Genomic DNA, 27,638 nt, shown 5'->3' with positions numbered 1-27,638 from the left:
TTCATAATGCCACACATACAAATGTCCTTAAAATAAATTCTCATATGGACGCTTCTCCAGGACGCCACTTACTTAAGAGTGTGTTTTATATCTCTAAACTGCACGCAGTAACTCCTTTGGATCATATTTTCTAATTCACTGATATTTATTGATACTTCCACAACTTTGACAAGTTGTGGAAGCTACAACTTATCAAATTTAGTGACTTCTCAGACAAAAAAAATCTGTTTTGGACAAAATTGTAACTGACCCAGTTGGGCTTTTTAAAGATCTGTGATCGGACAGATCGTGTCGCCTCTTGCAGAGTCGCTGATAAAACGCACCAATCCATAGGATAAAGACTGGAAATTCAAATACTTGAAATTGATCAAATTGATTAATGACTCAAAACAAAAAACTAACAGAATTATTGTGCCGTAAACACATTTTTTTTTAAAGCACTTTAAGTTTTAGAAAAATCAGAGGAAGGTTTGAGACATAATTCGAGTACCGCAGAACCTACGGCAAAGCCTGTCACAATGAATCAATTAATTGCATGACAAAATAAAACGTGCTCAATAATTTCCGTTTGTCTGATTGTTTATTTTTCTCGTCTCTAGACTGGATGACTAAAGTCTTCAGTCTGGTGCATCGGTCTGAACTTGCCCCTTTTTGCAGAGACTTCAGTATCCATTTTATTTGTTGTTGCAAGTAAATAGTTTTTGTTTAATGGCATCTGACATATTCTAGTGTTAAGTTTGCTAGAAATTTAAATGTATTGATCTTTGAGAGGATGTCCTTACATTATTATCCCTTTATTGATATACAACTCCAAAATGGTCTCAAAGCAATATCATTTATCGCAATAATTTTGGAAGAGTTTATCGTCCGCCAAAATTTATCGTGACAGACTAAACTACAGGATTTTTTCCCCCTCATTTTTCTGTTTTACTTCTTCAGTAAAACATTTGACCTCGGGCGAGCTGGAAAGCCTGATCTGTCCATGTGTTGTAGCCAAGGATCTACATTTCTCAATAACAGTTGATAGCAAATACATGTGAGGCCTGATATTCCACAGTGACCCTTCACTGATGGACAGGCCCAACTAAATAAAGCCTCAGAGTTTGACAGCGCTGGGTTAGGTGCTAAATAAGTCAGAGGGGACGTGCCTTCCACATGTTTCAGCCAGACAGATGTCAGCTTTCGGTGTACAAGGGCCAAAACACTGAAGCTAAATAGTTTCATTGAGTCCCTGCGGATTGTTTCGCTGCATTGGCTGCCGTCTCCTTTACCCGACCGGTCGAACTTGATTTCTAGCGTCTCCCTCCAGTCGGGACAGTGGAAGTCTTCACCCCGGTGGTGACGATACCGGCCAGAGCAGGAAGGGGAAGCGTGTTCGCATGAACACGGCTACGTGAAGGTGGACAAACTCAGGAAGCAGTGATTAGGTCGGCTCTCGTCACGCGCCCCAGAGCGAGGAGTCACAGCCAATTACGACCCGAAGCCAGAAATAGTTCTGCTCTGCTCCACGGTGTTTGTCCAGACCCTCTGTCCCTGCTGGACTGACCCCCGTCCGGCGGAGCAAGTCCATGTCTGGGAATTAAACACTTGGATTAAGACACACACACACACACACACACACACACACACACGGAGCGGGGCGTTCCAACAGCAGGAGGGACGGAATCCCATCCCATCCGAAAAAAAGGGGGGGAAGGAGCTCAACGACTAATTGGCACAAATAGGATGCAATTACTGCCTGGACTGGGACTGGGAGGAGCAGGGTTTATAAGGCCACCAATGGGTGGTGTGGTGGTGTGGGACAGGGGGGAAGTGGGAATCTCCACGCTGGAGGAAGTGGGAGGAGATGGGTCAGCTTCTCTATTCCTGTGATGGATCGTTGCTCGTCTCCGCTACATGCCAAAACGCTGACGGTCGAGGTTATATGAAAGAGGGGGAAGTGGAGGGGGTTGATACTCAGACGCCATTCCCCCCCACCCGTGCCCCCTCTCTATGCTGTTTGACCCTTCACCCATATTCTCTCACACTGCTGGCTGAGCCACAAGTGCTGTTTTAATGGAAAAGCTCCTGAGCGCCTCGGCCTGTTGGCAGACGGCTCCGTGTTGTAAACTGAGTTTTAATGGCAGCACAAAAAGCCTGGTTAGCGCTGCTCATAGCTCTGACCAGAAGATCTTAGTGCTGACACACACACACACACACACACACACACACACACACAGTCATGTGTCTCTATTTTTGTGGAGACTTTCCATTGACTTTCATTCATTTCAGTAAAGCCTAACCCAGACATTTCCCCCGACCATTACTAACAAATACCTAACCCTAAAAGCAGAGCGCCGATCTACTTGGTGTAATTCTATGTTTTGTGCTCTGAGCGACGTTGGGTTTTATTTTTTTATGTTTAATTCCTTATTTCACTTCCTGAGCCGTTTGAAAGAAGGTTCATTATTCACAGTAATGAATAATAAATAATGAATAATAATAAAAACAACATGAAAGTTGGTTTTACATGTTTGACCAAGCTTGTGAAGCCATTGGTGTATTTAAGAATGCTTTACTGAAATTCAGTACATTTGTCTGTATTTAAAAAGTCAAAGGCTTGTAGTCAATCCAGCAGTTTTTCAGCCAATACTAAACCTCAGATATCTGTCAGTTGTGTCAGAAGTGATATCTGTCTTTCACTTTACTACCATTCTTTTCTTCCTACTTCTTCCTTCTCGGTAATTCCAGTTCATTCTTTCCTTCTTTCATTCATTCCTTCCTTGCTATTCCTTTCTTCTTTTGTCACTCTTCCTTCTTTCCTTATTGTCCCTCTCTCCCTCCCTTCCTTCTTTCACTTCCTTCCTTCAGACTTTTCTGTGGGTCTCTTGCGTTCTCAAACAAGTTCCATCTCATGTACAAATGTCTACAATAAACTTATTGGGGAGTTTTAGTGTTTATGTGTTTATGTTCATTTCATCCATTTTGAATGAAATGGACTGTGTGGAAATGCCTGGGACCCAGGACATAAACCGCCGCGATGCATCATCTTCCAGCTCAGTGTTTTCCACTGACATTCAACTTGTGCCTACTGTGACATTCCAGTGATGGGGGTGCACCGTTTAGTTTTAATCTTTGTCAGTGGAGCGTGGAACTTGGTGCCCTCTCCCCTGGCTCTCCGTGTGTGTGTGTGTTGGAGGAGAGGGTCTGCGGTGGTGGTGCGGAGGTAAATGGAGGGGCTGCAGTGTTTCCGGTAACCTTGGCGACACAGTGGGGATTTGGAGTTAAAAAAAGCCCTCAACTTAACCCGCCCCAAGATGCCCTCACCCCCTCGTCTCTCATTTTTTTCTTCTTAATGTGTCAGTCTGAAGTGGAAGTGACAGCACTACTTGGTGTGTGTGTGTGTGTGTGTGTGTGTGTGTGTGTGTGTGTGTGTGTTGTCTCCCCCTGTGAGAGCATGGGAACTTTACATTTCAAAGCCACGCTGTAGGCACCCAGAGATACTGCAGTGGGACACGAGTTTTATCCACAAGGGTCAGCAAGCGGGTGGGAGGGGGAGGAGAGTGGATTTTAGAAAAAAAAAAAAAAACTGTGTGTGTGTGGAGGGGTGAGGGGGCAGTGTTTGCTTGCATGCGTGTGGAACATAAGGTGAAACATTTTCAGGGACTCTGAGGAATTCTCATTTTGTTCAGATTAAGAAAGTTAAGGGGTGAGGAGGAGGGGTGACCATGGGAGAAGAGGCTTGGATTATGGGTGGCGGTGGTTTGGGGGGTGATGGACATTCCTCAGGATGAAGTAGGTCATTGTTTGCTGTCTCTAGTGAAGAGAGCTCTCTGAAGGAACTGATGAAGTGAAAGCAGCAGAGGGAGGGAGATGCAGGACTGGATGGAGGTGGACAGGGTGTGGGGTGAGGGGGGGATGGAGGCGACAGGTCCATCTATGCAAAGGCGAACCGAGAGGAGGGGGTGGCATTATTCAGTAATCCTATTGAAAAGGCTTCTGAAGGACAGTCCAAGAGAGGTTGGCAGAAAGGGAAAGCGAATGGAATGTGACAACAGAGAAATGCCATTGATGGTGGTCAGTTTAACGCACGTTGATGTGGAGAGACAACTCTGCTGAATGGAGAGGCGGCGCGGCGGCCGACATGATGCAGCTCCACCATTTACCGTCCCGTCCCCCTCCTTCGGCCCAGATGCCTTTTAACTATCAGGTTTTGTTGCCGGAGCTGTTGGTGTTTGGACTGTTTTGCTGTCGGGCACAGTCTGCAACGGTGAAGTGAATAAAACGTCAGTCAGGCTTTAAATGATATGAACTCTGGCCAGGTTGTAAGGAGTAACAGATTCAGTGACGGAGTTCTGTTTACTTTACAATTCTGCTGTGCTTTGTGTTGATCTGTCACATAAAACCCCTATAAAATCCTTTGAAGTTTGTGTTGAGGGACATTTGAAAGGTATGAGTATCTTTTTCCATCATCTTTGAAGAGTGTTGTAAAGAATGCTTTCTAACGACAATGTTCAAGAAGGAATCTGTCATTTTAAACCATTGATTTCCTCATTGGGATCATAAGGGTGCATTCACACCTTCTCTTTTTAGTCCGCTTTAATCGAAGCCTAATCTCATTTGCCTAGAAAGTCTGGTTGGTTTGGAGAGGTGTGAACTCTGATGCGCACCAAAAACATGAAACATGAATTCTGGTCTACAAACCTCGGTTCGGGTGAAGTGAACACCGAGCTGACCGAAGACCGCTCCAAAAGCAGGAAACAAACTAAAGTGCAGGACATTCTGGGTAAATACAATCAAAACAAATCTGAGAGTCCAGCTCTAATGGGAGAAATGTCTTGTGGTCTTTTGCCAAAGACAAAACAGCCGCTAAAAATCCAACGCTACTCTGTTTTTGTTTACAGTGCAGTGTGAGAGTGAGTCAAAGCAGCTGAAAATGTAACACATGTTGCAGTTTTGGTCCCCAGTTGAACTGAGTCTACCAGAGCGTTGGTGGCAATGGTGGTATAAGTTTGTCCCACAGTCGATGGGTTGCCGTTTTGATGTGTCCTTGGGAAAAACACTAAACCTGCCTCTGGACTTAAAAAGCACTATACACTATACCAGCCATGTACCATTTTTCTGGACTGTCTGGTGTGAAAACACGTCAAGCTGAAACGATGCTCAGATTGCTTCCGTCATGTCGCGTTCTTCTTCTCTCCACAGAGTTCTTTAAGGAGCTCCTGAAAAACTCCCAAACGTCGCTGCACAACATGTTTGTGCGGACCTACGGGATGATGTACATGGACAACGCCCAACTGTTCACGGACTTCTTCACCTCGCTGACCCGCTACTACATCTCCGGCAGCTCCGCCGTCAACCTGGAATCCATGCTGTCGGACTTCTGGGCCGACCTCCTGGAGAGGATGTTCCGGCTGGTCAACGTCCAGTACGAGTTCAGCGACGCCTACATGGAGTGCGTGAGCCAGCACACAGAGCAGCTGCAGCCCTTCGGCGACGTCCCGCGCAAGATGCGGATCCAGATGACGCGAGCCTTCGTGGCCGCGCGCACCTTCGTGCGAGGCCTCTCCCTCATGCCAGACGTGGTGAATAAGGTGTCCACGGTAAGCGAATGCAGCTTTTTTTTTTGTCTTCACTAAAAAAGGCAGTAGAAGTTGGCCGACCCCTCCCTTCAGAGCCTCTGACTTCATATCTTTTGTGTTTGCGCCAGCTGCGGTTGCAATAGACAGCCAGTCTCAACACAAACCTCTTGACTGTACTGGTTTGACATGTTTTTCCATGTGATTCATTGATGATTAGGTTATTCTGCTTGGTGGACCTAGCCCTATAAAATGAAATGTTTAAGCCGTTTCCCAGTCCAAGTATGCGTCTTGGATGAGTTTGTCTCGCTGCGGTTCGGTGAAAAACCGCCTTGCTAACAGCCTCCCACCTCCTCCAGGTCAGCGCATCTCCCAGCTGTGTTCGAGCAGCCACAAAGATGTTGTACTGTCCCTACTGCTCCGGCCAAGTGGCCCTGAAGCCCTGCCAGAATTACTGTCTGAACGTGATGCGGGGGTGTTTGGCTAACCAGGCTGACCTGGACACGGAGTGGAACAACTTCCTTGGTAAGAAGACTTCCAACACGACCATAATTCCAGTCTTGTAACCGTAATGTAACCGTAATGGTTTCTGTTTTTATTCCCATTTTCCACCAAAGATTGACAGAAATTGAATCTTCTGTCACAATCTTTAACCTAAACAGGATCGTTTTGTTTGAAGGTCCTCTTTGTTAGACATCTTGCACAAACATGTGGCTTATTTACTGTAATGTAAAGGGAAAGGGAGGGGTGCACATGTGACTGGCTGCAGGATGAAAGCTGTTATTGTTTAGTGTAAACACACTCAGATCTGGTCCATTACATTCAGGGTGGTGCACATCTCCTCTATTCTCCACTCTGTTTATTATGCTCCACTTTCTGTTTGCTCCTCTTCTGCTGCAGCTTCTGTCCTCTAATTTCATCTAAGAGCTGCTGCCATCTAGTGGCGGATTTTAGTAACGGCATGCAAGATTATACAGTTGCTTTGCAAAATTATGTTCACCCGTTTTCCACATTTTTGGCCAATTACACCTGAAAAAATTAAATGGGTTTTATGTTGTAGACCAACACCAAGTAGGGCATGACTAAAATGTGCAAGGAAATTATTTAAAGAATAAATCTGGAGTGTGATGTACATTTAATATTCAACTAAACAGAATATAATGAATAATATTAGAGAACAAACAGCATCACGTAGACCAAAGAAATGGCAGAAAGATCAGGAAGGAAGAGGAGCAGAAGTTTAATTTGAAGTGTTGCATAACAAATGTGGAACAAAAAAAATTAAATGCATCTTAAATTTTGTCTTGAGAAGACTGTCTAATCTCATACTGTATGTAGTTTATATTTCTCGTGGGACTTTTCTGTCAGGCAAACATTTGAGTCGCACACAGACATCTTTTAGTTCTGTGACTTGAGGCTACCGCTAATTAGCTGCTAATGTACACATGCTAGCTAGCTAGCGCTTTGGCATCCATCATTGGTAAGGCCAGTTGGCTGGATGATCTTTGTTTTTTGCCACTGATTCACTTCTGTTGTTACAATGTTCCAAAGTAACATGTATTTTGGACGGAAAAGCTTTGCAGTATTACATAAAATACACCTTTTTTTTACTTGTACATTTCTGTTGATTAAAAGTCTTACATTTCATTTCTATTGGTCTTAAAAAGTTTTTAATTTGAGTTGGTGAAACCTGCAGAAACCCTGATTAATTAGTTTACCTTTTTTTTTCTGCCAAAGTAATTAATGTGGAGGTTGATTGATCAAAGCATATTCCTCTTTAGAATGGTCTAGTCAAAGTCTACACTTGATCCAATTGAAAATCCTTGGCGTGATTTGAAATCGGATGTTCTGACTCTCATCCGATCTGAAGCTGTTTTGAAAGGGTGTTCATTCTCTGTACAAATACACCCCATGTTTTTCAAATTAGCTGCTAATTAATAAATAATATTACATATTTTAAATATATAGGAACTTTGTCAGCCATTTTCCTTTCACGTTAATGTGTTTTTCATGAAAGAGCAGGATCTGTTGTTGAATTTGTGGATTTCTTGTGAAAGCTGAGCTGTGGACTGAGAGTACTTGCGTTGTGGTTTCCAGATGCCATGCTGGGCCTGGCCGACAGGCTCGAAGGGCCCTTCAACTTTGAGTCCGTCATGGACCCCCTGGACGTCAAGATCTCAGAGGCCATCATGAACATGCAGGAGAACAGCGTGCAAGTCTCGCAGAGGGTCCGCTCCAGCGCCGCCGTTTTGTCCAGAACCTCCAACTCGGCAGGTTCTGTTTTACTGAGCCTCTCTCCTCCCTGAACAGGTCTTCCAGGGATGCGGGACGCCCAAACTCAACAAGGCCTTCCGCTCCAAACGGTCAGGGAAGGAAACGGGCTTCACTGGCCGCTTCCGGCCCTACAGTCCAGAAGCGAGACCGACGACCGCCGCCGGGACCAGTTTAGATCGGCTGGTGAGGAACCGACTGGACGACGAGCCGCAGCTCTGTATTTGTACTGTTGCTTAAAATGTGCTTCATTTGCGCCGCACAGACAACGGAAGTGAAGAAGAAGCTGAAACACGCAAAGAAGTTCTGGTCGACGTTGCCAGAGACGGTGTGTGCAGGGGAACTGACCGCACCTGGCGACGAGTGCTGGAACGGTACAGCCAAAAGCAGGTAAGGGAAAAAATAAATACTTTTACTGGGTTTGTGCGGTGCTAGAAATCCTTGAATTTCACTGAGGGAGTTTTCAAGGTTTCGGAAGTGTTTAATTTCTGAATAAATTAAAAGTGCTTAATACTCAAACTGTGTAGTTTGGTAATGAAGTGCAATTTGATTAAAAGCCTAAATTTGGAAAACGTTTTTATTGTTGAAGTCAGATATTTCTTTTCCTCACCTTCTGAAGTTAAATCAGACCAATCTATTATTTTTCTCCATAGTGTCGTGCAAGAAAAGTTTGAAAAGTGCTTGACTTCTACTATGGGAAAAGTGTACAAACCCTGTTCTTATTTACGTTTAATAGGAAACTGCTGTGTAACTCTGACAATCACACCTCTACCCTCCTTAGATACCAATCAGATGTGATTGGCAACGGGCTGGCCAATCAGGTTTCAAACCCTGACGTTGAGGTGGACATTACCAAACCAGACATCGTGATTCGCACCCAGATTGCGGTTTTAAAGGACATGACGAACCGACTGAAAGCGGCGCACAGTGGAAACGACGTGACTTTTGAACCAGGTGAGGGTGCCAAGCCACCTTCACTATATGTGCCGTAACCGATCGTCTCCTCTAGAGCTTTGTCTGTTCTTCCTGTGCAGTCTGGGAGAGTGGGGAGTGTAATTATTTTCAGAGGAGAAAAATATGTGAATGATAAACTTTTCTTATATTCAGATGTATTTTTCCATCCCTGTTTGTTCACAAACTATGTAGTCAAATTGAGACATTAGTCCTTTAATCCGGGAAATATTCTTCAGGCGATCGAAGGCTGATTTCATAATCGTCTTTATGTGGCTCTGAAGGCTCAGATTCATCCATCGTCCCTCTTCTTGTCAGTCTGTTTTCTGTTTTTTTCTTCCATATTTTAAACTCTAAACCACCTTAAACTCACAGGTCCACTTTAAAACTGAGCTGAAAACTCCAGAACATTTTGACCAATAGGAACCATCTTGACCCAACCTTTTTTTTTTTTTTTCTTTAACAGAGGATTTTCCTAGCGGAGACGGCGAGAGCGGCAGCGGCTGTGACTCCCCGTCGTGTGGCGAGGACGACATCTACATCTCCACCGCGCAGAACCCGGAGAAGCCCAGGGTCAATACGGTGCAAAAAGACTCATCGTCGGCGTCCTCACGGGGAAGCCTGGCGCTGGCGCTCTGGGGGCTGGCCCTGGCCCTGCTCGCCCCCCACTGGAGATAAAAGACCATCAGAACGGGAGAGGAAGAGAAGATCGACCAGGATTACAAGAATGAAGGGGAACCCTGTCAGAGAGACTTTAAAAAGACTTGCCTTCAGGACCTCAGACTGGGGCGGATGAGGGAGGGGGGAGGGAGACTCTTCTTGATATTACAATAACTTCACTATTAACTATTTGTATGTTTGTAAGGACATCAGTGTATGGCAGGGGGATTTTTAGTCTGAAAAATCCACCTGTTTTACCCCCCCACCTCGCAATTTCATAAACTTCCTTTAGGTTCTGCTTGCAGCGTTACAGACATATAGCAAATAATGCCTTTTTATTTTCTCCCTAGCGATATCAATAACAGTTAATGATTGGTTGAACAAGAAGTGCCTGTATTGAGGCATCTTCATATTTCTGATGATGTTCCTGCTACCCATCACTCATGGATCATTCATACAACATGCAAACTGTGAATTATTCTGGATAATCAGCCTGTCAAATCATGATGTTTTTTTACTCAAGCACTCATCACTCAGAAATACAAGAAGATGTTGCAACACAGGTGTTCAACTTCCTCCCAGCGCTCGTTTGTTATTGTACGTCAGCTTATCGGCTTCATAACACCCTAAACCTTCCCTCTTTTTTTTTTTTTTGTTTGATTTGTTTGTGTTGTTTTAGTTCCACACCTTGCACAGCTCATCTCATACCTCATGAATACTCTCAATGCAAGCCGGTGATGCGGAGTCAGTCCGGGAGAGCCGGTCCCGTTTCCCCTGGTGACAGCCCAGAAGAAGGTGGCGAGTCACGCCGCCCCCCCGCTGGTTGAGTTAGCTCAGTTCATCACAAGGCAGTCCGGCTCTGCAACGGTCCAAGTCGGGAGAAGTCGGAGCATTTCTGAGGATCAACCGGAGAGCATTTTGATCAAAAAAAAAAATCTGTAAAGTTTATTACAGGGTTTTTTTTTTTTATTATTATTTTTATTTGGTATGAAAGAATATATTTGGTACTGTGGTAGATTTTACGGAATTCGTCCCACGTCATTCACTCACCCGTTTAATCTACCTACTTTAAAAATCATTAGCGCATACAAAATGTTGATGTCTTCATACTTTTTTGGTACTTTTTTTTGTCATTTCTTACTTCTATTTTTTTTTAAAGCAAAGAATGTAGATGTTTTGTAATTTGCGGCCTATCCTCGACATTTCAACCGTAAAATCCAGCGTTTTGTACAGTAACTTATGTCTGTATTTTAACAGGATTGGAAAAGAATGATCTAGTATTAAATTAATCAAAACCAGATGAGCAAAAAATATAGGTTGAAAAATAATTTTTAAATCAAGTTACTACGTCGATTACATGGGTTTGAATAACAATTTAGCAAAAATTGTTTTTTTTGTTTTTTTTTCTGGTCTCAGAAAGCTATTTAGGAAAAACGTAAACATTAGACCATTTTCCAACTTAATCTTGCTTTTGAAGGATTTGATGAAATCTCTATGCAACGTATTGTAAAGTACCGGAGCCTTTATACGGGAAAAAAACAGCAAGGCTGCGCTTCAGCTTCATTTGCCATTACATTTCCCATGTTTTCATGTTCCGCAAACATTTCTGCGAGGGTTTTGTGCACGCGTCTGAAGAGCAAAGTTGTCAAAGAAACATTCGGAGGAAATGTTTCAGATGACGATGGTGAATGTCTTTTGTTTTTGCAGGCCAGGGCAGCAGTGGAGTTTTTTTTTCCTTTTCTTTTTTTCGTTTTTTGTTGTTGTTTTTCAGCTGGCAGGAAACGGTCCGGCTGCTGGATGTTCATTTGATCCACAGAGAAATGTCAGTCCCATGACTGAAAGAATTAGAAAAGACAAAAGAAAAGTCGAACTTGGACAGGTGTTAGAAATCCTTCCGCTTGCCTCTGGCCCACAAGAAGAGAAAGGACTCGCTCTCTTGAGGAAGAGGGTGACTGACTGAAAAGTATGAATGATGTGTAAATAGAGAGCAGCCGTTTCTAGATGTCTCTAAAAGAGGCCTTAACAGTACACCAGATTTTTACTTGTCAGAGTAAAAAGAAATGTTATGGAAGAAAACGAGATGAGATAGATGTTAAATTGTAAGAGAAAATGTATATTAAACATTTCTTAGTCTTGTGGAAATAAAGACTGCCAATATTTAAGTGAGTGTGAGTTGTCGTTTTTTTCTTTTTTTCCTTTTTGAGTTTTCTCTGCTGCTCTGAATCACATGACGTGTATATTGTGGCAGGGCTGGACTGGCGGCCATGATTATTTACGTTATGCGAAGGTACACGATATACCTAGGATATACGAGAAGGTGTTTGTTAAAAATTCAAAAGTAAAACTCAACAGCCTACAAGGAAGACGGTAGTCATGCCGTACCGGAGTAATGGTAAAAAGAAAAAAAAGATTTAATTAATGGCGGCATAGCGGAGGCGCAAGGTAGAGCAAGCGACACATCGACGGAGGCATCTTGGGAGAAATGGCCACAGCGTCACAATTCTCATTTAGAAGTGAAAGTTTAAACTTTAATAGCACCAGGGACTATCTGCAGACATTTCAACATTCTTTAAACATGACTGCAATTATTTAAAAATAAATTAACTTTGAGATGGAATGCTTTAAATTTATATACAACAGACATAAAAAAATATTAATAAAAATTGGATGTGATGTAGCCAAAAATGTTTATCAGAATTTTAATTTTAAGTTGGTAGAGTACTGGCTTTTGATAGCCTTCTGGGATGTCTTACAGATTTGCATAGAAAAGGAAGAAATACACAGCTCCAGGTTCAAGTATTGAAATATTCAGGTAGTGGATAGAAAGCTTAGTGATAAAAATTTATAATAAAAGCATTTTTATTTGTGTGGATTATAATATTATGTTAAACCTAAACAAAGCAAAATATAGACTTCTTAAATTTAATCTGCAGTCTTTCCTGCAATTACCATGCCCAGTAAAATGACATCTCATGGTGCTGCTTATATTAACTAATGTATTAGAAATTAAAAACTACTTGTACTGGTCTGGATGACTTGTGGATTATTAGTTAGCAATATCACTGACCACCTTCCAGTATTTATTGTACAAACGCATTCAATAAATCAGAATATCACTGAAAACCCAATTTATTTCAGCAACTTTACTACAAAACAAAATAGAAACACATTATATAGATTACACGCAGATGGATGTTTGAAAGCCCTTTTTCTGTTAATTATGATTTGAAACAGCATAAACAGCTTTTTGACACTCCCCATGCGTATTTTTGCTTCAGGGCTTTTTTGTGTGTATTATCTCTGACTGGCTCGAGAGGACGGCGCCGTGTTGTGTGCATCACCCTAATCTGTCCGGCGGATGTTGTGCCAGGAGTCTCGTCGCAAAAACAATGGCGAGCGGCATCGGCAGTAAGTAATATTATAATATAGTTTTTAATGTCATTTGAGACTTTTAGGGATCAGTGAAGGCAAACTAAGCCAGGGGGCTTCTTTCACCCAGCTTGTAAAGACACAGCAGCCTCGCTGCCCCAAATATCGCCTCTATGTGGGAAGATGTGTGTGTCCCTCATGAATGTGTCCCCCTAAACATTGATAAGCTAACGCTAAAATTTAGACGTTACTGTGCCGTTTTATCTTGCTTGTAAAATAATACGAGATACTGCCAGCTTTGTGTTGATAAGTCTTATATAAGTTTCAGTTAAATTAGGAGTTTTAATTGTCCTGCATACAATATCAGGCTAATTAGAGTATTGTGGCTAGCTGTAGCAAGCTAGCTCTGCTTGTTTACGTCAAACATGCTGCGGTTATCCTCGCGTTTTTCTCATTAAATTGGCAGCTTCCGTTACTACTAGTAATAGTAGCCGTTTTACACCCTTACGAAGTTTAATTTTTATCAGAATCTAAATTCAAGTTTTATTACTGGTTTAGTTCGTTCTGCACTTACAAATAAAACATGATGGATATGCAAGCTGGTAGGAACCAATGCCTGTCAGAAATGAACAAACATGTTAGATGTTTGTAATTTTATAATTAATTATTTAAATTTTTATTTATGTATTTATTTGCTTCAGAACACAAGATCCTGAATGTGGGACCCACGGAGCCCTGGTCCATCAGGGAGAAACTGTGCCTGGCGTCATCTGTGATGAGGAGTGGAGACCAAAACTGGTAAATCGATCAAAGTATTTGTCACTTGTAGTAAATTTCTTCCTTATCAACCATATATGATCAGAAATGTAAGAGAGAGACAAGGTCCATCAAGACGGTGCTTAGTCAAATTGTCTGGCTATTAAAACAGGTGATATAGTGGGAAATGAGGTGTCACAGATATTATCTCTAACCAAGGTTTCCCTGCTTATATTAATTTGAAAATAAACACTCCAAAATGTCAGCACATGGATGCAACAAGCTATTTTACAATATTAAGAGTCAAAGAGGACTTAAATGATCTGAGTTGATATTACTGCCCGTGTTCTCATTGCTAAAAAATAAGTGTTTTATTGTTCTCATTGTTGGGTAATGTAGTCATTATTTTTCTTTTTTATTTCTAAGATTTTATTTATGTACTTATTTTTTGTTTCTACTGTGTGCTGTGCTGGGACAAAACTCTTCGGAGATGAATAAAGTGTTATTATCTTATATTTTTGTCTTATTTGTCTTCCAGGGTGTCTGTGAGCAGAGCCATCAAGCCTTTCTCTGAGCCTGGTCGTCCTCCTGACTGGTTCTCTCAGAAGGTGAGAGAGACGATAACCCTCTACTTTCTCCCTCTCTTCTCATCTCCCAGTCTCTCGTGTTGAATTTTATTCTTTTTAGCCAACTTAGCTAATTTCCTGTTTTGCTTCTCAGCACTGTGCCTCACAATATTCCGAGCTGCTGGAAGCCACGGAAGCTCCAAAGTGAGTCCTTCGGCCCGGTGGCTTCACCGTTGCAGAATATGATTTCTAACTTTTCTGGCTTAAAGCGACAGTTGCTCTAAAACATTCTCGTCTTGTTCTAGGCGTAAGCGTGGGGAGAAGGGCGAGGTGGTGGAGACCATTGAGGATGTCATTGTCCGCAGGCTGACCACTGAAAGAATCGAGGAGCTAAAAAGGCTACAGAGAGACACGCAGGAGCAGTACAGGTAGGTGTATATACTGATACACAGTGTACTGATTAGTGCATTAATTCAAAGTTGCTGCTTTTTTACAATAAACGAAACTAAGTGTAATAGAAACTCATGATGGCTCATTAAAATGATTTCCTCTGTACTTTTTTGTCCTTGTCCTGACAGGAAGTTGAAGAAGGAGGTGGAGCTGATCCAGACGGGTCACATGGACTCCCAGCTCAAGGATCTGTGGGCAGAAATCACACAGTGAGGCTCTTCCTTCTTTAGCCCCTCCTGCCTTGTTTTCTTCTGATTTCTGTGGCCTAAAATTCCTGATTTTTGCAGCACCATTTACAAAGAGTTGCAGTCAAATTTCCTATTTGTTTTATGTTTATTTTTTTTCCCCGAGCCTTATTTCCGTCTCTTTCTGTTGCGACAATAAAAATTTCTTTAAATATCTGAAAAGCAACAGTGGGCACAACTTCTGTACGGAAATTAAAGGGGATCGGGTTTCACTGCAAAAACACAAACTCTTACCAAGTATCTTTGGTCTGGTTTCTAGTGCAAATATCTCAAATACTTGAAATAAGACAAAAAACTAACTTGCAAGTCACTTTTCTCTACCTCTACAGCTTCTACTCCTAAATTCAACTTTTCCAGAATTTTCAGTTCGTTTTCCAGCAGAAGTCCTCACCCTCAGCTCTAAAGCAAGGCTGATGTTACCACAATCTCTAAAACAAGCTAGCCGTCCTCATTTCCTTTTGGCACGCCTCACATTTTAAACTTTGTGTTTGTTTTTCAACTCCAGAAAGAAGAAGCAGGAGGAGGAGGAGGCAGAGCAGAAGAGGAAAGCCACAGAGATGGCGTACCAAGGTAGGTCCAGAGCGTTGACCGTAAACGCCGACTGATCAGCCTTCCTGCTGCTTCCACTGGATTTAAGACGGGAAGCTGCAGGCCGCGGCTGCAGCTCGGTTTGTGTCGCAGCAAATTAACCTGAAGTCACACAATGAATTCTCAGAGGAAGGATATAAATACTCCAGATGTTTTGTCACGTGGACAAAAATTGTCAAGTCGAAAGAAGTCATGGGGCGAGAAGAAAATAATGAAATAAAATCAACAAATGAAGCAGGCTGATTTTTAAAATTAATTAATTAATTTATTTATGTTTGTTATTAAAAACAGGATTTTGGTCACTTTCTTTCAAAATGCTTACTAGTATTTAGCCGAGTTTAATAAATGAATTAAAAGCTGATTTTTGGGTGCAGCAAAGTCGACTTCTCAGTGAAAGTGTTTGAATGGACGCGTTTCTACTGCTTATAAAAGTTTGGTTGCAAAAAAGAACAGGAGCTTTGTTATACTGAACATTTTCCTTTGCAAGAAAACTGTCAGTAATAATTTTATACTAATTAAAAACAAAACGTTTAATAAACAAATTTGGATCTTTTTTTTAAAATGCAGTATTTTAACCAGGTGAAGCTAAAATTAGGCCATTAAGGAGTTTTAGGTTCATCATGTTTACAGACCTTTTTTTTTTTTTTATCTTAAATGCAAATTGTGTGCTTTTTTTTTATTTTATTTTTTTTAGAGTTTTGGATTAATTGCTGCTCTGAGTGTGTTTTTCCGTCAGCAAAAGGACTTTGGTTGAATGTGTGAACTTCTGTTAACAATTAATTGATTACTAATTTAGCTGACGATTATTCCAATAATCAATTCATCACGATTAATACGATTAATCATTTCATTGTACCGGGATGTATTGCTTCATGTTTAGCCTTTAGTCTGTGTGAAAAATATTTATTAATGATCCATGACTGATTATTAATGTAGCAGCTTGTTGAATTCCTCATGGATAGATCTGAAGTCGCTCCTTTCTGCCCGTGTGTGTCACACAGCGCGTCAGGCGATGAAGAACACGCCGAAGCGCCTCCCCAGCGTGACGGTCCGCTCTCCCCTCGGGGCCAGCCCCTCCACCCACGACGCTCAGGCGGACTCCGCGGTCCCCACGCCACCCATGGACACCGAAGGCGTCCCCTCGGAGGACACCGCCGTCCACTCAGCGGTAGGAAACCATTCAGCCGGGCGTCAGGTGTAAATTTGCAAGAGACTCGACAAAGACGAGTGACTCCCTCCGCCCGTCTCCGTCAGGCTCAGGGTGTGGGCGTGTTCCTGCCGGCCGCTGAGCCTCCCGTGTCGGGGCCAAAAGACGGAGGTCTGGCTTCTCTGGCGGAGGACTCGCCTCAGAAGAGACTCCCGACGCAGAAAGCCACGCCGCCACCGTCGCCTCTGTTATCAGAGCTGCTAAAGAAAGGAAACCTCATCTCAGCCAGCCCACGCCTTGTGAGTGCCAACAAAACAACAACAATCACAAAACATGCTAGCGATTAATCTGATCTGAATTAGCACATTTTGGATTAGTTGTTTGACAGTTTTGACTTATATTAATTAGTCTGAATGAAATTATTTCAACAACTTTTGGAAGGAAAGGTGTGTAAATGTCAGGATTTGTGTTTGTTTCTATATTTAGCCTGGTGTATTTGATGTATTTTTTGACATCAGGTATCTGAAGGAGAAACGACAACAAGTTTAACCAACGGTGTGCAGACGGCAGCTGCAGCTGCTGTTTTAGTCCCCGGTCATGAAGTCTTCACCGGTAAGCAGAATCAAATGGATGCAGAGGCATTTTTAGCCCAGTGAGGAATCAAGGAACTGTATTGCCATACCAGCTCATATGGTACAAAACAGTACAAAATTCAAACTCTGGTCCCACTTTAAGAAGCATAATGAATACATAAATAGTTAAAAAAATCACTTCTAAGATAATCTGTTATGAAGCTAACAGCCAGTCCCAGAAGACCAAAGATTATTTAGCAACTCCAATGCCAAAAATGTCATGTTTTATGAACCCTTAAAACCATAGTCATGTTAGCATTCAGTTCATGTTTTTTTTTAAAATTATGAGCTGATAATTATTTACACTGGAGATGGTGGTTAGAGGTCACTGGTGCATCGCCAGTGATTTTCATGCTTGAAACGCTTGCATGTAAAATGTTTCAAGTAGGGCAGAGATGTGGTTTAAAAATAACATTTTACATTTTTTAAAACAAAACTTTTTTTTTTTCCGATTTTAGTCGCACAAAAAAAATGTCCTCACTTTTCTCAGAAAATATCTTTAAAAACTGGCTTTTATTACAGTAATTACTTTTGGGAGTTGATCTGAATTCAAAGTCAAAATTAATAGAAGCTGTGAAACACGTTTGTCAAGCAAGATGGTCGTTCTTTGGTGGGTTAACGTCACTCTGGAAACACAGGAAGTGCATCGGTGAGAAAAAAAAAATCCTTATTTTCCAAAAATTACATTTTCAAAAACAAAAAAAAAATTTGCTTAATTGATCAAATTGATTTATCAAATTTGCTGTATAATACAAAATATTCTAGTGATTTAAGTGAGATGCTGTTTTATTTTCTTACTCTGATCAGAAATGAGTCACATGCTTGTTCTCAGGTCATGTTTCACACAGGAAGATCATCGGTGACGCGCAACCTCCAGCTTTCATTTCCTGTATAAATAAATATCAGTTTTTGAGTAAATAATCACCTTATGTAAACATGTTGAGAATTTAAAGGTTTATAAAATAGTGTTGACATAAACCACTCTGAAGTTAAGAGTCTGTAGCTGTGTACTGCTGGGAGAGGTGAACTCTTTCTACTGAGTCCAGTAATTTAACCTCACTTCAAAACTCTTGAACTAATCCTTCAAGGTACTTCATAAATCAAGTGAATACTTCCTGCTTTGCTTATTTCATAGCATGATTATTGTTGATAGATGATAGTTTGATACTATCATCTATCAAACCCTTCTTGTAGTTTGGATTTGGCTGTTTTCATTTGTGATTTTAGGATAAGAATAACAAAGCAGCTTGAGTGGGTCTAGTTTGACCTGCTAGGTAATCAGAGTGAATTGAATAAAGTGTAAGCGTATTTGCATTTGTTGATACTTTAACGTTTGTTTGCAGAAGGCGATGCAGACGCGGCGGTGAAGGCAGAGCTCAGCGAGGAGACGGGGCTGGCAGAAGAGGATCTGGTAGCTGTGTCGTACATGGGGGACGAGCTGGACCTGGAGACGGTGGGAGACATCATCGCCATCATTGAAGAGAAGGTCTCTGTCTCTGTCTCTCGCAGAATAAATGCTTTTGAGACCAAGACAGTTTTACAATGGCAACGGAATGGGTTTGAGGGATTTAGGTTTGTTGGAGTTTCATCATTTCTTGTTTACACGACGTGGCTGTTTGACCTTGTCTCAGTAGAACGGTAAAAAAATAACAAAAAAAGAAACAAGCAATCCAAACAGTAAAACAGTAATGTGTAACATATTAGCTCTGGTTGAGTCATTAGGTTTGAAAAAAATAAAACGACGTAAAAGATAAGTCATGCCCAAAAAACTTTATGAAAGTCATACATTCTCAAACTTTTCTCATGGGGAAGAAGACAATATGATCACAGAGTCCCTTCCAAAAGTATGTGTACTAGGGATGCAAAAAAAATCGAGTTACAATTCATATTCGGTTATTGGTTTATTAGGTAGAAATTGGTTCTAATCGATTAACAAATTAAGTCCATGAAATCTTTTAGGGTTGTAGTTTGGCCTGCATGCAGCAGAGGGCGACGCAGGTCATCCTAAAGCGGGGCTAGTTGTAAGAAAAACAAAGATGGCGGCCGTATCAGAACAGAAAAGAGAAATGGACTTTTTGGACGTAGCAGGTCCAAACAGAGTCTGGTGAGGGATGCAAAATGAAAAAATTAAAATGTTCAAATTAATCTTAGAAATATTCTAGAGAAATCTTGAAACCTTATGAGGTCTAAAAGTCAGAAATTTGTGAGAAAAAAAAAACAGAATTTTTTTAATATCAGAAATTTTCTAGGAAAAACATGTAAATTTTTGTACCCCAAAAGTCAAAAATTTCCAATAAAAAAAAAATTCTCTTTTATTTTTTTTCTAGAAAATTCTCGTTCATAGCTCCTTTCTTGTTGATTCACTAGCAAATTGAAGGAAACTAAAGCCAAAAAAAAAAATCCTTAAAAGAAATAATTTTTCTTTTTCTCTGTCGGTTATCGTAGGTGGACGACTCGGTGGAGGCTTTAGACGCCGCCGCTGTGGAAGCAGCTCTGTCTCTGTGCGAGGAAGCCGTCTCAGAAGGCCACACCCTGCCTGGGCCATGGGAGACCCAGGACCTGAAGCCGTCGGAGCCTCCGGTCCAGCACGCCGCCCCGGTTCAGGAGAACCAGGACGCCTCGGCCGCACTAGTTCCATCTTCCAGCGCCCTGGAGATGCAGAGCCAGCCCAACATCAAAAGGGAAGAACAGTTCAAGGGAAGCGGCGAGGGAGCCGAGGCGGCAGGAAGCGACATCAACTCTTCGCTGGCATCTGACGACGGCACGGCAGGAAGTGAAGTCACAGAGGAGGCAGTGGCCGGCACGAAGGAGGCCGCCGAAGCTACTGTGAAGACTGAAGGAGAGGACTGGAGTCAGCCGGAGCCCAACCCTCCCTGCCTCGGTGGGGAACACGCCTGGATCTTTACACTCGCAAATAAAGCTCATGTTTGTTTGTCCTTTGACTGACTTTTTTTAAACTTCTTTTCCTTCTGCAGACTCAGAAGACAGCTCCGTGTCTGGGAAAGAGTCCAAGGTAACCCACATCAACATGCCAGCATGCACCGACGGCTTTTATTTAGATGGAAAACTCGACTCCGTTTGTTTTTCTCTGGAGGTGAAGGAAGAGGAGGGAGGGAGCGAGGGCGACCCGGACGACGGGATGGAGCTGAAGGAGGACTGCGGGGAGGGCGAAGGTCCGTACCTGTCCGAGGTGGAGCGGGCCGCCAGCGAGAGCGAAGACGGCTACGGGCCGCCGTCCCAGCGCTACACCGTGGATTCCCTGGCCAGCAGCCCAGCCTCCTCCTCCCAGCTGTAGGTGCACGGTCAGCCGACATGCCGAGCAAAAACAAAACATTAAAAACTCTAATCGGACAGATTACACAAGAAAAGTTGCACTAATTTATAAAATCTAAATCACAACAAGCTCGTTGTTTTAAATGCTTTTGGCACCTTTCCATAACTGCGATTTCATTACAGATATTCAAAAAACTTTGTCGATATTCGGCTAGTGTTGAAAAAACACCATTTCGCCATTGCAGATTTCCCATTAAATAGTAAACAGCTAAAATCACAGGTGAATACGTTTGTTCATGTGATATTTCATTTTCCTGTCGTCTTCTTCATGGTTTGTGCCAATAATAACATCCGGTTTTTGATCACATGCCTGATGTTTCTAATGCAGTTTTGCAAAATAAACCAATTTCAATTTGGTCGAAATCCTGGTGCAAAAACATTTTATTGGAAAAACGACAAAATTGGAGAGTTTCTATTAAGCAAATTTATTTTTGAAATGTCAAGTAAATTGGCATTTACTTGACATGACCAATGGTAACACAGCTGGTGTTCCACATCATATTTCCAATTACTGCTGTGTAGAGCTGGACGACTACAGCTTAAAAATACAAAATTCAAATAACTATTTCTATCAATTATCATCCGTAAAACTTATACCAAAGTATAACTTCACAAGTTGCTCAATGTTCTTAATTTTATGTGTTGGAGTAAAACACTCTTGTCTCACAAGACGGCGGCTCCGTTGTGCTGACATCACTCTGAACCTTGGAAATCCAAGGAGTTGATTGGTGGGGGGAAAAAATCCAGATTTTCCCAAAATTAAATCTTCTCTCTCTCTCTCTCTCTTTCTCTCTCTCGTTCTCGTTCATCAGCTCCACATGTGGTGAAGACCAAGAGGCCGTCCAGGCTCAGAAAATCTGGAAGAAAGCCATCATGTTGGTGTGGAGAGCAGCAGCCAATCACAGGTGATGCTTGTTTTCAACCATAGTCACTAAATGCACTGCCAGCACTTCCCTGTTAGCCACATTTAGCATGAGTGTTTTCTTTGTTTTTGTCTTAATTGTCAATCGTAAAATTGATTTTACTTTAGTACTAAAGCAGATGTAATGTTGGCTGCAGGTACGCCAGTGTCTTCTTGCAGCCCGTGTCAGATGACATCGCCCCGGGTTACCACAGCATAGTGCACAGGTCAGAAAACACAAAACCCACTAAAGATCTACTTTTCAGCGAACGTACGATAAACAAATGCAGCCGTTCCTACCGTTTCTTACATCTAAATAAATCTCACTCAGACCCATGGACCTGTCGGCCATAAAGAAGAACATTGAGTCCGGCGTGATCCGCACCACCGCAGAGTTCCAGCGAGACATCATGCTGATGTTCCAGAACGCCATCATGTACAACTCGTCGGACCACGACGTGTACCACATGGCGCTGGAGATGCAGCGCGACGTCCTGGAGCACGTCCAGCAGTTCCTGGCCACCCAGCTCATCATGCAAACCTCGGAGAGCGCCATCTCCGCCAAGAGCCTCCGCGGCAGGGAGGGCAACCGCAAACCAGGGGAGCCGGCCGAGAAGGTGGGTTGAGCGGCGGGAAGAGGAGGAGGAGGAGGAAGTTATGTGTCAAAGCGTTTGAAGTTCTAAACCGTGTTTGTAGGTGAAAACCTCTCCAGAAACGTAATTACTCGGCTCCCAGAGACAGTAAAACTGGAGGACGCATCAAAAAGTTTACTGTGGTTTGATGAACCATAGAGATGTAGCTAATGATTGTTTTATTTATTGGTTAATCGATTGTTTTGACAATTAATTGGATGAAAAAAATTGGCCCTTTTTGCGGTTTTTTTTTAACTATCTTTTTATATATTAGAGATACAATAAAGTAAGCAAATAAGCTAATAGTTCAATTCCTTTTTTGAATAAGAAAATAAACATTGTCTAGCCTAAAATGCAACTTTTAGTAAATCTGGATGACGTGAAGCTAAAATCGCCACACAAGGAGTTTTGGCTAACAAAATATTTAGACAAAGGTTTCTTTTTATCTTAAATGCATAATGTATATAGTTTTTGTACAGTTTCAGATTAATTACTGCTCTGAAAACGTTGGAGTTTTTTTTTTTTTTCAGCAAATAGCCTGTTTAGGATCTGTATACTCCAGCTTGCAATAAATCGATTATTGAATTAGTTGATAATCATTCCAGTAATCTATTAATCTCGATTAATCAAGATTAATACGATTAATCTTTTCAGCCCTTCTGACACATTTTGAGAAATATCCTGTCTGGATGAGATTTTAGTCATTTGTTGCATTAAGATCACATCAAATTGTCTGTTTGAAAGATCAAATGTTTCATTGAGCTCCGATGAACAAGTTTCTTATTGTGGACAGACGTTGGAACCCGGCACATCTCACTCTGACTATATTTGTTTTGTATTTTAAGCTTAGTTCTTTTACTTTGGCTGGCAGGTGGAAAGTCCTGGGTTCATACTTCTTTTAAAGTGTAATAATATGAGCAATAAACTCAACGATTTAATGATATTTTTCCACTTAATAGAAAAAAAAAATTAAATCAGTTATAGAAAATTTAACAACTATTAGCTAAATTACTTGTTACTTTTGTGGACCAACAGATATATATATATTTTATTTTCTTTCATGAGACAGATTCAGTTTAAATAAATGTCATCAGTTTCTGGGGTAAGTCCTTGTGATGCAACCTGGACGTACGAGAGAAATCCTGACCGAGAGGGAGGGCAGCAAGCTCAGCGAAGACAGATTTTTATGTTGATTTATGTTTGTGCAATAATAATGTAAAGTTGTTTTTATTGAACATAGTTTAACTTTGATGTCAGACCTTTATTTCTTCCATCACCATCATGATGTTTATTTTAATACCCAGGGGCGGTTCTTTCATGTGGACAAACCTCCTAAAGATGACCACTAAATGTAGACCATGAGCTGCACATCAAAGAACAACTTAAAACCTTAACTAATAGCAAACTCCTTCATTTTTGGTGGTTGTTTCTATTTATTGGGTTGTGCCGCCCTGGGCAGAAAGCCATGTCACCATAAACCGCCACTGGGTTCTTTGTTTTTTGTTCGCCTCTCATTCAGACCTAGAAGTCAGTAAAAGTTTGGCAGGAATCCATCGTTTTTGCTTCCACATGCACGTCAAAGTTGACCTTGCTGACTTTGTCACATATGTGTTGGTTTGTTTGCTCTGCTTGTTGTCCGCTGCCTCGTTGGAACGATTGTTGTCGACATCCCAGTTGATGTGTGTCCTGCATGTTTGGCTGCAACCGTTTCTGTCTCCGCCTGCATGCTTGTGTGTCCGCAGATCATTTAAAGCAGGACTTTCTCCATGTAGTTATGCACGTTGCCCTGCGTTACTGGAGCTAGACGTGGGAGTCTGTCGGGTCGCCTCAACGAGGATCTTATAATAAAAAAATCTGTATAATTCGATGGGAGTCGTGACGGGGATTTCCGTATTCACCTGCTTGTCTCTTCTTTTCTGTGGATCTCAGTCTTGTAATATCAAATCTGAACTTGTTAGTGTTGATATGTCATCCTGATGTTTTGTGGATGTTTGTGTTTCTGTGCTTCCTACCTGATGGGGTCCAGTACCCCTCCCCCCTCCCCCCTCTCGGCGTCTCGTCTGACTGGGACTCCAATGAAACTTGCTTTCTCACGCCTGTGTGTCTTTGCTTTCTCTTTTTCACTCCGATGTTTGTCCTCCTACAGGACAGTGTCCCAATGGCCTCTCCTGCTTTCCTTCTCTCTCTCTTTGTAAGTATTCGGGTTCTTCCCTCAGATCTCACCAGAACCAGGTCTCAGCGCAAACATCACTCACTCCGTCCATATGTGACACTTTTCTTCTTCACTGGCATCAAACACTAAACAGATACAGAAAACAACAAGTTTTATACAGACAGTGTAGGGATGCAAACAATTATTTGATTTACGATTAATTGATAATTAATGTGGTTTGCTAGATTAAAATTAGTTCCAGTCAATAACTAAATTACGTCCGCTTAGAATCTAATCTTAGTGTTGTAGTTTGCCCACCAACCAGCAGAGGGCGCAGCTGGCCATCCTTAAGTTATGACTTCGCCAGTGCTAAATAGTCATATCCTCCTGACTACCAGTAGTTCATTTTTGTCCTCTGTATAGGATATTTCTAAACTTGAATATCTCCCACCCCCTGCATTCTACTAAATTAATTCATTTTGGTATCTGGAGAGGACATTTAGGACTTTTCAATGATACCACATGTGAAGGTGTGGGACTTTTGTACGTACCTTTTTCTAATTCATAAAAATGGTGTTCATCAGTAAAACACATTTTATGGGAAGAGAAAAGAAAGTGCATAAAACCTTTTATTACCTTACAAAGACTGTGGGATTTTAAAAACATGGTGATTGGACAATACTTTGTTCCTGGTAGTCAGGATATCAGAACAATAAAGAGAAACGGTCCAGAGTCCAGAGTGGGAGTTGAAATGGACTTTATGCAATTCTGTTTTGAAATATAAACACTGTCCGTGCTCCTTAGGCGCTCATTTAGCCGTGCTACATGATGGAGCAGCGTTATCTTATTAAAAAATTACTGATGTGTGTTACGAAGGCGGAGGGTATAATGCAGAGAAAATATAACAGGATGGAGAATAAAATTAAAAAACATAACTTCAATAAACAAAATTTATTTTTGAGGGCTGTTGTGAGTTAATTAAAGTCATCGAGACAAGTTTTAGCATTCCTTCAAAAACAAGCACACAAAGTACTTCTGTGTGAATATCTCTATTACTAGGGAATTAAATGTTTCACATATTTTCATCTTTTACGTTTCTATTCAGCAAACTAAGCAGTTCTGTTTGGTTTTATTTTATAAATATGTCCAACTTTAATGAGAAAGAAAACCACAAATTTTATTTGAGATCAATAATAAATTCGGCTTACACAAAATGTATTTTTTTATATGTTCAGCATAATATAACAAATTAACCCTTCTTGTTATGGAAAGACGGTCAACCATTTTGATGCAAGAGAAAATGGACGTGTATCAATGAATCGTTATATTAACTCGTTAATCGAGAACTTGCATCCTGAATACGGTGCCTGAATCTTTCACGTTTTGTCCGCTTTTGATAAAAAACGTTTTATTGGGATTTAATGTGATGGGACCAACACGGTACGGGTAGCTGTAAGATTCTGCAGTTTTCTGGTTTTTGTTCAGCATGTCTTTGCCTTTTGTTTTGGTTGATGGGGAAACAGTCACGCAATCTGTTGGCTGTTGCAGCTCCAAACACTGAGGCTCATAAACCAGCCATCATCTCCAGACACCCTCATACACTCTAGCTTCTGTTTGCACACTCTTTTATCGCACACTCAAACTTCCCTGTACCCTCTCATCGTACAAGCTCCCAGTCCACGCTGCTTTCCTGTTTTTCTGTTTTTTTCACATGCGTTTCTCAGTCTCTTTCTCTGCATGCTCTAATTTCTTTTCTTCTTTGAATCTATTTATTTTAATCTTCCCTTTTTCAGCCATCCTTATTTTTCTTCCGTTTTGTCCGTCGTGTGGGGAGGAAGCCCTCCGAGGTTGGACCATGCCGTGTTTTTGTGCGGATCTTGATCACGTAACGAGGTCTCCTAACTTTTGACCTTCGCACCTTGACAAAATGATTCCCTTTCTGTCTCTCCCATTGCAGGATGGAGGCACCAGGGGTCGCCGTAGCGCCATGGAAGCTGACCTCAAAATGAAGAAGTAGCTTCTAGGATGCTTTTCTGGAAATGGCTGATGTCTCTGTGGCCTGGTTGTGTCTGATGAGGCTAGTGCGCAGCTCCTTCAAATTGCACCCCAGTGCGTAGCGTCACGTATCTGGAGAGGCTCCCAAGTAGTCATTTCCGTTTGATGAAACTGAATGAAAACTTTCTAACGAGAATATTTTCACCAGCAGCTGCTTGTCTGGGATCAACAATCAACGGCAGGTTGAGTCCTGCCTGCTAGATTGGATCCCACTCAACATTTTGTATGTTAGTACAGTCTGTCTGAGTCTGTCCTGCACCTAACTGTGTCCTCTGAAAGGTGGATGTAAGGACACTGGATGGCAGCAACGTTGAACGTGATGTTCTTAGGATTTAATACCAGTTTTATTAGCTCTGCATGTTGGACCAATGCCACACAGGACCAATTAATCAATCAGTCTGGGCCATGTTGAACTATAATCCACTGGGCATTTCTTTTTTTCCTCTTTATCAATGCCTCCGATCTTTAGGCCACGGCATACATCAGCATGTTTTAGGGTACTGAAGATGCGTATACCTTTAAATTTCTGCAGATCTTTTTCCAAAGCATGATTTAAGTCAAAGACAACACTTCAGTCACAAAGTCCCACTTCGGATTAAAACTCATTAAACTATTAAGTTCAGACCTGCAGTTAGTCCTTGCCAACAGGATTTGGTTTCATCTTTAGAAGTCGGCTATGAAAACGGTCTCTACAGGATCCTCCTTTGACCTCACTTCCTCCTGACGTCAAACAAATTTAAGCCTAATGACCTCTGAGGATTTTGCTAAAACAAGTATCTGCTCATTTTATGAAACAAGGTGGGCAAAATTTGTTATTGCTGAAACTACTCATCCCTGATCATCACTTAGAAAGTAGCCTGTGTGTGTGAGTGCTCTGTAAATGGCATAAGAACATGCTGGTGTTGTGTTAGAGTACAAAGTCAAGTTTTGTACCAGAAGGATCATATAGTGAGGGTATGTATGTTTTTTGGTGTACATTTGTTAAATAAAAGATTTGATTTAAATGTAAAACAGGGCAGAGTGGTTTGCTTTTTTATTGTAGATTTTTTTAACCAGCATAGTGAACTGATTTCTACAAGTAGCAGTGGTAACAGTTAAAGTATTTTAAACAGGGTTGAGGTTTTCCATCACATGATAGTTGGCTCATGTGGTTTCATATTCAGCCTGTTCTGTGGGAGGAGCAGGTCCAACCCTGATCATTTATTCCACTGTAAAGCCTTAATAGTTTCACTTTGCAGATTTTTTCTTCCTATAAAGCTAAGGTGAGCAGAACCAAAGTCAAGCCTTTGACTAAAACAGCAATGACTAAATTTCCTGCAAACTCATGACCAATTAATGTCTGTGCCAAAACACCTAAATGCTTTAGAGTTCA

At 41.6% G+C, this 27,638-nt stretch overlaps 2 protein-coding genes across 3 annotated transcripts in view; both read left to right on the top strand.

Annotated features, from left to right (window-relative positions):
* gpc4 (glypican 4) overlaps positions 1–11,602 on the top strand; it is a 44,395-nt gene extending 32,793 nt beyond the window's left edge. The window contains exons 3-9 of the mRNA XM_007554721.2: positions 5,185–5,582; positions 5,918–6,083; positions 7,656–7,786; positions 7,869–8,015; positions 8,095–8,219; positions 8,611–8,783; positions 9,247–11,602. Of these exons, the coding sequence (XP_007554783.1) occupies positions 5,185–5,582; positions 5,918–6,083; positions 7,656–7,786; positions 7,869–8,015; positions 8,095–8,219; positions 8,611–8,783; positions 9,247–9,458 (1,352 nt within the window). The 3' untranslated portion in view covers positions 9,459–11,602. The remainder of the gene's footprint in view (positions 1–5,184; positions 5,583–5,917; positions 6,084–7,655; positions 7,787–7,868; positions 8,016–8,094; positions 8,220–8,610; positions 8,784–9,246) is intronic.
* A 1,134-nt stretch (positions 11,603–12,736) lies between these two features.
* Positions 12,737–27,277, top strand: brd8b (bromodomain containing 8b). Of its 2 annotated transcripts, XM_016672827.1 has the most exons (19): positions 12,737–12,848; positions 13,511–13,607; positions 14,104–14,173; positions 14,286–14,335; positions 14,437–14,559; positions 14,710–14,790; positions 15,332–15,396; positions 16,416–16,582; positions 16,669–16,860; positions 17,080–17,173; positions 18,537–18,679; positions 19,639–20,074; positions 20,169–20,206; positions 20,288–20,484; positions 21,339–21,431; positions 21,586–21,654; positions 21,759–22,044; positions 24,206–24,250; positions 26,169–27,277. In XM_016672827.1, exons 1-19 carry the CDS (start codon positions 12,830–12,832, stop codon positions 26,226–26,228), a joined length of 2,325 nt encoding a protein of 774 aa, XP_016528313.1. In that variant the 5' UTR covers positions 12,737–12,829; the 3' UTR covers positions 26,229–27,277. The 2 variants fall into 2 exon arrangements, with proteins under 2 accessions (XP_016528313.1, XP_007554782.1); XM_007554720.2 differs by lacking the exon at positions 24,206–24,250.
* Positions 27,278–27,638: the final 361 nt, after the last annotated feature.

Source organism: Poecilia formosa, unplaced genomic scaffold, assembly GCF_000485575.1.
Source record: "Poecilia formosa unplaced genomic scaffold, Poecilia_formosa-5.1.2 Scaffold66, whole genome shotgun sequence".
NCBI lineage: Eukaryota > Metazoa > Chordata > Actinopteri > Cyprinodontiformes > Poeciliidae > Poecilia > Poecilia formosa.
This window is presented reverse-complemented; position numbering and strand designations above follow the sequence as displayed.